General features: G+C 37.3%; 1 protein-coding gene across 2 annotated transcripts in view; it reads left to right on the top strand.

Annotated features, from left to right (window-relative positions):
• The first annotated feature begins 327 nt into the window (after positions 1 to 327).
• GABRG2 (gamma-aminobutyric acid type A receptor subunit gamma2) overlaps positions 328 to 8,996 on the top strand; it is a 65,307-nt gene continuing 56,638 nt past the window's right edge. For both annotated transcript variants that reach the window (XM_054079859.1, XM_009565048.2), the window contains exon 1: positions 328 to 457. In XM_054079859.1, the coding sequence (XP_053935834.1) occupies positions 351 to 457 (107 nt within the window). In that variant the 5' untranslated portion in view covers positions 328 to 350. The remainder of the gene's footprint in view (positions 458 to 8,996) is intronic.

Genomic DNA, 8,996 nt, shown 5'->3' with positions numbered 1-8,996 from the left:
ATGTATATGTGTTTCTTCTTTCCTTGATTGTTTTTATTCTGTGAGCGTCTATGGTTTTGCTTTTTTTTTCTTTTCTCCCAATTATATTATTCCCCTAGATTTGGAAGCTGCTGCCTGCTGCCTGAGCTGACGTTTTCTGATTATATCTGCAAAGGGCTTGTGCAGATCTAATTTCTGTCCCTCTGCATATTAATTCCCGCAGCTGGGCGCAATGTATCATCCCACTGACGGGACCTCATAGGGAGGGGGGGAAAACCACTACGAAAAAAAATTAAAGAAGGGGACGGATCCATCTGCAAGCAAGAGGAAAGGGGAAAAAAACTAAGGGGGGGTGGGGGGGAGAAAAAGAGATGATTCCTCCAAATCCAACAAGCCTGGGGAGCACTGCATTCTTGAAACCTGCATTTTCTCTCAAAATGATGGTGTGGGCACTTCTGTTCCTCTCTCTCATCCAGTGGTAAGATGTGCTTTCTGATTCTGTTTGGGGGGGTGGGGGGAGGGAGGGCTGGGGGTGAAGAATCTGTTTGCAAATTTGCAGAGCTGCGTTGAGAATGCTTGAAGGTTCGGATAGTGGCATTACGTTCATCTATCCGCTAGCAGCTGAGATTTTACAATGTTTTATTTCTCGTACAATCATTGTTGCTCTGAAACGGGCTGGGAGGGTGAGCAGCGGGTGTGTGTGTGATGGTCGTACACGCCGGGTGTTACATGGAATCGGATGGCATATTAATGAAGCCTTTTATCTCTGAATTATTGTTTGCTACAGTGCAGCGGAGTTACAATACAGCTGTGCTTTGTGGGCAGAATATCAGTGCATTGGTGCTTGTTTTCCCCTAAGCAGCCCCATCATGGCTGTGCCTGGGCTGCGGGCTGGGAAGCACCGCGCGCTTCTTCCCTCGGGAAGGAGCCAGTGCAGGGATGTAGGACCAAGGACAGGGATGCGGATCTCCGAGCATCCTCCCAGGCGGGCAGGGAGGGATTGCCGGCATCTCCCAGTCACTGGAATTATTTCATGCTGATGGAACGAGAAATAGAATGTAGCAGTATCCCTGATCCTGCGGGATGAATGTTTACAATGGCATTTCCCTCCCCACACCGCCACACGCGCTGTCTGAAGACAGCCTGCGCGTGCCGCGTACGGGTATTGTGTCCTCGAATGGGAAGAAGGAAAAATCCTAAAAGCAGAGGAGTTCCTGCATGGATAAGTGGAAAGTGGAGGGCAGCGTGAGGATCGCTGCAGTGCCAAGCACCACTCTGTTATCAGATATTCTTGCAGAAATGTGTGGACCGTGCACTTAACAGGTTAGGTGAGAAAGCAGCACTGCATTGCAAAGCACCTGGCCTTTCGAGCAGGAATGGGCTTCTCACACCGCACAAGCCGGGTTCCTGTTGATATAGCAGAGAAGTTAGTGCTCACTCTGTCTTCTACTATTAATGCTGTATTCATACTAGCTCCTCATTCAGGTTTGCCCTCTTTCCTCTCCCCTCCTTTTATCTGGATGCTGCCATACTAAAAAGTGGGTTCTCTCTGTTTGCTTTTTTGTTGGCTCATTTAAGAGAAACCAGACTTTGTAGCTGCAGTGGTAGGATTTTAGTTCTAAGCAAATTAAAAGGCCAAAATTATTGGCCAGGGAAATTAAAAGTTGCTGGGATTTAGAGTAACTTTATTCACACGCACACAAAAAGGGCTTTGTGAAGAATTCCTGTAAAAAGAAGCTTAAAATGGTTGAAAATGGAATAGAAACTGAAAAAAAACTTGGTGAGTCTACCATGAAGGACACTTTTTTAGGTGTAAGGTATATCTGATTCTTACCGAATCACTTATGATTACTCTCTAAGTACAGCAATGGAAAATAAGCTTTTAAAGGATTTAATGAGCACAAATTCCCAGATTATTTTGACATAAAACTTCCACTAAAATAAACCCAGATATTTATTTTACACACTTCCTTCTTTTCACTCATCTTTCAGAATAACATAGCCTGAGAGGAATTCTGCCAAAATTATTTCATAAGCTTTAAAATAAACTCTTCAGAATGCAAATTAAAGTTTTAGCTCAACAAAAGTTTTGGCTTTCTGTTCACAGCCATCTGATAACCAAGATGGTTTCCTCTGACACCTCCCTGACCTCATAAATTTAAAGAATAAATAAAAGGCAGAGAAGAATATTAAAAAGCTACAAGTAAAGGAGAAAATTTTCTTTAGTGCTTTATGAAAATATTTTAAATGAATCAGCATGCAGATATGATTTTAATTCTAATAATCAAAACACTTTTCTCCACCTATTGTGGAAGAAACGTTATTAGTTTTGGAAACTCATGGACTAAGACAGAGTTACAAAAGTTGAACTTGGATACCATTTATTTATAATAAGGATGAGTGTTATTCTTTGTTAAAAACTCATCAAACGCTTCAGAAGAAGGGGAATATTATGAGTTGCTTGTCTTGGACACTGAAATTCTTAAAGGCCAATATATATGTCCACCATGTTATGCATGTGAATTATGAGTTGTCATCAGAATACACACAAAAGTTTAAGTATTTTTAGAGTCTGATCAAAGTCATTGAACACACAAGAATCAATTACTAATATTGTGCCGAAGTTTTTCCCCTGTTAATACAAAATATTACTGTATAGAGAAATTAATTGTTGCACAATTGTTGATATTTAAAAGATTAGAGAAAGAAGAGGAAATCAGGCATTAATGGAAGTAACTAAAATTCTGGCATTGACTGCAGCAAACTATGATATGAATGAATTCAAAACAAACATCATATTACAGTATTTTACCTGTACAATAATTTTATGTATTAGTTTTATTACATCTACGGAGCACATCCTTACAATTGTGCACACTAAAGTTTTCTTCCAATTTGTTTCTTGACTTTCATACCTGTACTGCAAACCTCTTGCATAAATTTTCCCTATCATCTTATCACTCAGACCAGTCCGTCATATTGACTGAAACTGTGTTTCAGTGAGAATAAGTCAAACTGAACTTAACATTTTTGAAAACTGTGCATCAAATCTCTGGGTTTAGAAATAATTCAAAATGTAAATAAAATAGTTTAAGCTTTGCACACCTCAATATTGGGTTTACTTGGAACTAATTATGTGATTACACTTACTGAACGTATAATAGGTAATTAACATGTTGCATATAATAGAGCTCACTCACCAGCAATGTTTCAAATACAGATTTAAAGCTGCACTCTGCATACTATTTACATATAGATTATAGTAGTGATCTTTGCATAGCCTTAGATTTAACAAATTGTCAGAAAAAATCACATGAACACAGCACAAAGTAATGTGCTGATATCAAATGCTGGATAGTAATTACTTTTTCACTTGTTAGTGACCAAGTAGTGTCGCGCCAGTGTATCTATGCTGCAGCTAGATAGCTAGAACTGTCAAGACTGATCATAAAAAAGAATAAATCAATCAATCAATGTGAATATACATATTTTTAGCAGTAAGTTTCTGAACTTGGGAGTAAATAAAATGCTTTTGTTCTTGCAAAACACTAGCTGTGTCAGCTAGTGTTGTTGGTCGGTGTGACAAGTGATAAAATAGCAATGATTAAAAGAGGCATGAATATCCCCAAGCTGAACAGTCATTTATAATTACTGTAACGGTTGCTAGCATCAGTTTGGTATTAATCCTGCATCTGTAGTTATTCATACACTGGCTTCCAATAGTTTCACAGTGTATAGAACGAATATTATGTCAAAGTCCCATTGAAGTCACTTGGAGCATTACTGGAATAACATGTTGCTCTGCAAGAGACAATTTCTCAACTAGCAAGGAACAGTCCCTGCTTTAAGAAGTGTCGTGGCAAAAGAGGTGAATCCAGACGCTGTTAAATGATGACTTTATCTTTGTCTATGATACTATAAAACTGTTTGTTTCAGCAGAGCAGAGGCTGTATGGACACAGGACTTGCATTCTACTTGAACAATTCAGGGGTAGCAAGAAGAGTGACACTGCCTTGGAGTATTTCAATAGCCACACTGCATTCCTGACTGCCATCAGCTATAATGCTTAGATATTAATTTGGAACAACTATTATTGTATTAGCAATACTACTACACCCACTGATCTAAAGTAGACTTGAACTATCAAATAAAACTCTTACTACCTCATTATTAATAATTTGATAGGGCAAAGACTAAAACCACTGTTTCCCTACTTGCATTTATAATGACCTGGACATGTTGTTTAAGCCCTTTAACTAACTTCTGCTTTAATAGAAATTTACTTAAAAGTTGGTTTACTTGTCAGGGGATGTTTAAATTGGATATTATAAAAAAGGTCTTTACCAAAAGCTTGGTGAAGCATTGAACAGGCTGCCCAGGGAAGTGATGGAGTCACTTTCCCTGGAGGTGTTAAAAAAATACGCAGATGTAGCGCTTTGGGACATGGTCTAGTAGGCCACCATGGTGGTGTTGGGCTGACGTTTAGACTTGATGATCTTAGAGATCTTTTCCAGCCTTAATGATTCTATAAGTCTATGACTATAACTCCTATCCATAACACATGGGCCAAAATGCATGTATTCCAAAATACTCTAATGAATACGTAAAATGCTGCTGGAAAGTCTTTCAGAAAGTCTTAATCCTTGAGAATCTGAAAAGGCGAACCTGGTAATAAAAACCCTATAGACTAACTACATCACTTAGGAAACGAATCTACTCTTTTAATGTAGTCTTTCGCATATGATTCATATTATACGCCTTTTTCGTGGCCAGTCAAATAATGCTTTTGGGCCTTAAGTTTAAATTGTTCTTGATTAGTGCTGATCTGGAAAAAAATCTTGTTGATTTGGATTGTGGTCGCATTGTTTTCCTCTTTATGCTACATTTGCTCTGTTGCTATGTGTCAAGAATTTCTGTAACAGCTGCACAAAAATTTAGAAGGGAAGAAGAGTATGATAGGAGTAAACAGATGAAGGGAAAAGAAGAAAACATCTGGTCAAAGGAAACTTATTCCAAATCCCAGTCCCAGTACAATTAAATTTGTATGTACTTAAGTAATAACCACCACTCTCTCCAATGAACTGAATTGTGAATTGAAAGCACAAATTATCAAAGGATTAGATAAGGCTAAAGCATTAGACAGAGGTGAGCAATAACAGATGCATGTGCTTACAGGAAGGTTGATTTTTCTTCATCTTCTCTCTCTTATGCCTGCTTAGAGTATATCTGTACTGACAAGTACAGTACCTCATAGAGGTACGTTCAAATAAGCTCCAAAGCAGTTTTAAGATCAATACCTCTGACTGGCCCTGTCCTGCAACGTGGAGATGCCGTAGCTCGATTGAAGCTAGTTCAGTATCCTGTAGCCTTTCTCTTATTGTGTTCAGCCACTCCAGCTATAAAAGTTCTATATCATCCTCGATACAAAGATTCTATTGGGGTGAACATCTGATCTTTTTTTTAAACACTTGGCAGAATAACTAGCATGTACTGTGGTTCTCTGCTTCACTGGTACAGTCTGAACTGCTGCTTTGCAAACTATTGTACCTGCAGTCCTACTCAGAGTCCTATGCAGATAAAGTAGATTATGTGAGAATGGCAGTGAAGAATACAACACTAGCTGAGGGCTTCTTTAATATGAATTCAAGGTTATTAAATACACATAAAAAAATGATTGACAAAGGGATGATAGAACTGAAGGATTTTTTTTTAATTTTGATGTTTCTTAGCCTATACAGTGTTGTACTTTTTAATGGATGTTTGCTGTAATATAAATTCCCTTTAACACAGATAATAAGGTTTGATTGTTCATTTTCCCAGTTATGCCTACTAAGAAATCAACACTCTATACTATACCTAATGATGAAAATCTCAGCAATTTTAGGAATCTCCTCACATGACAGGCCTAGTTTTACCCTCTCAGTAATTCCTGACCCACAGAAGACAGTTTGTTGCTGAGGGAAAGCCAGGACCTATACAGAATAAATTCTTACAAGTAGTTATGTATTCATAATTAAGAACTAGGAATTAACCCAAAGTTAAATTATAACTCAGTAAGAATCTTCAAGAAGTGTTTCTTACACTTAAAACTCTTTTACTTTTTGCACAAAGATCTCAGCCTGCATTCCAGCCAATGGATTTACAGTACTGCTGAACACTTTTTTTTTCATTTCTTCTTTTTTATTCTGTCTAGTTGATCAGCTTAGACTTTACACTGCACTTCAGCCCACAGACTCTAGTGTAAACTGATCTTAAATGGCACATAGGTCTTGTCCCAGCCCTCTGGACATAAAGGAGTTTCTCATTCAAGAATAGAGCTTGTTTCCAGTGAATGAAAGTTCTGAACAAGAACTTGGTGACTTGGTGGCAGTAAAAGAGAGAGAGAAAGAAGTTTCCTTCTTTCTTTTTAGAAAAGGTATGGCAACTTATGATAGAAATAGATGTCCAGATAACTTCACTGGAATTAAACATATGCTTCTGAGCTCAGAGGCGGAGGCTGTTTATATAGAACAAGATACATTCATTGTATTATGAATAGCAAGACTGCAGAAAGCACCAGAAAAGGACCATAAATTGTAGAAAAAAGTTCATCACCACAATCAGGTTACTATAATTATTATTAGGTAAGGAAAAGCCTATTTCATAGAATGAGACTAAGCAGAAACTTGTTGAGCACTAATGAAATTCAGAACTACTATCACTCCTAGTGAATATAGCCAAAGCACAAAAAACAGGGTGAACAGCTATTTAGTTGAAGGAGATATGAGAAAGGAACAGCATAAATTGACCATTCTATATGTGCCTGTCTTGTCAGACTTCAGATTCAATATGATGGGCGATTTCTGATAAATTAAAATTTAACATTCGTTGCATGCTTCCTATTGATACTGAGTTGTGGCCCAAATTGTCGTGAGGCTAACAAAAGGCATATCATGAAAGTCTGAATTCACCTACTGTGTACACCTATGGAGCTGTATCGTGTTTACAGGCATTTTGTTGAGGTGAGCTCCTGGCTCAGAAGAGCTCTGGTGCAGGAAGTACTGCACTTCGCTATTGTTTGAATTGGGTCCAGTTTTCTACTTGTGATGTCCAGCAGTAACCAGCTTGTTTGATTCTTCCAATTAAAAGGAAACTCAGCTTTGCTCTAAGCCAGAAGGTGGATACAACAACATTTTAATTTTATCTTTAGAAACAAGAAAATAATATTACTTGCTTTAAAACTTGTCACATGAAGTGGTTAGAAATTCATTTATATCAGAATGTGTAACCATCTCCTTCAATGTGAGAAATGTACAAAAAAACATCCATATGAAAAAAAAGAGTGGGAAGAAGGAGATAGTGGGTACATGCTTTCACAAGTCCCAGCACCTGCCAACTGGCTGGGAGAAAGTGAGGTAAAAGAGGGGCGAAGGTGGTAGGTTGAAGAAAGCTATTGAGAGAACAGCGAGGATTACATCTAGTGCGATTCTAGGGTATTTGTATAGTTGTGACAGGAAATTAAAATGCGAGTCTTGTCAGACTGAATATTAGATAATCAGTCTGACACACGGTGATATCCTCTTATTTATATAACTGGGTAATATTTTTAACACAACTACTGTCAAAAAAAAGGAGGTTTTAATGCTGCTGTAAACCACCAGTGACTGCATAAGCAGAAGAGAAATGTAGCAAACACCTTCTCATGTAAATGACTACCTCAGCTGCATAATGCTTTTCATGGGATGTCCTAAGCAACATGGAAAAAGTGGACTACAGAAGCATCACTTGTTTTCTCTTATATAAAGGGCATAGAGCACCTAATGAAATTATCATTGGCTGCCTGAAAACTCATGAAAATGGTTTTCTTTCTAATCAGTGAGGTAATGCAGAGTCCAAAGATTTATCCAGATTGAAAAAGAGGAAAAATACTTCAAAGTCCATTAAACTCAGTGGTAACATTTCATTATAGGAAATCTCTAACTACCTATTTCTAGAAACAGAGAAATTTTACTAAGAAAAGATGATCATATTCTTGCCTGGTCTTTTGCTTTTAGCTTTTGCTACTGGCATCTGCCAGATACAAAATACATGGCACAATATATAGCTGATGTAACCCAGAGTAATTACTACATTATGGTTACTGCAAAGTGATTGCAGGTATTAGAACTTCAGCAAATTATACAAGAATCTCAATGCAACAAATTATTATCATTAAGGAAGAAAATAACTAATATGTAAGTCAGATTTTCTTATCTACAGGATCAGTTCTATTTTTTCAGATTTAGTGGAAGGACATTTTCACACATATTTGGTAAAGAACAACAAAATGTGTAGGCCGAGCTGTGAAATCTGGCCATTGTATATGAAACTAAATATTACTGTTACAAGACAGAACTTTCATCTGTTCACAGACAGTCGGTAAATCATTAAAGGAACAGTATTTTTACAAAACCTAAATGAACATATACGCATAATTACCAGAATAAAATCAATGTATGGGGGAAAAAACTATTAAAAAAACCCAAAAGATAATAACAAACATTTGGAAGGAATGGAAAAAGAGGAAGATATCTAACTTTTATGCTTGCTTTAGTTCTTTCTAAATGATGCAGGTAATCATGTATAAAATTGTATATTTTACCGCATGTCATCTTGGACTTTGGTGTCAACTCTGGAGATGAAAAGCTAGAATTTTTCTGAGCTATTTATCATACTAAGCTTTTTGAATGTCTGTGTTCTACAGAATACCTATGGTTCTATACGTTGACAAGAAATGCATCTTAAAGAGGATCTCATGCATACCCAAAATCAACTTCTGAAAGAATTCCCTGGAAAACAGTGGATGATATGAGAAAATGAATGTTTTCCTTCAACAGTGATTCAATGTTATATTGTGTAACACAAATAGCATGTTCTGGTCATATGAAGCTTTTGTTAATCTGTAGTAAGATATCTTCAGATCTAAACAGAAATCCGCCTGCTGTGACAGATTGAGGATTTTCTGCTGAACTGAATTCCACTTTCATTTGATTCCCTTG

Source organism: Cuculus canorus, chromosome 14 (genome assembly GCF_017976375.1).
Source record: "Cuculus canorus isolate bCucCan1 chromosome 14, bCucCan1.pri, whole genome shotgun sequence".
Classification (NCBI taxonomy): Eukaryota; Metazoa; Chordata; class Aves; order Cuculiformes; family Cuculidae; genus Cuculus; species Cuculus canorus.
The sequence above is the reverse complement of the archived record's forward strand: the minus strand, read 5'-3'. Positions and strand labels throughout refer to the sequence as shown.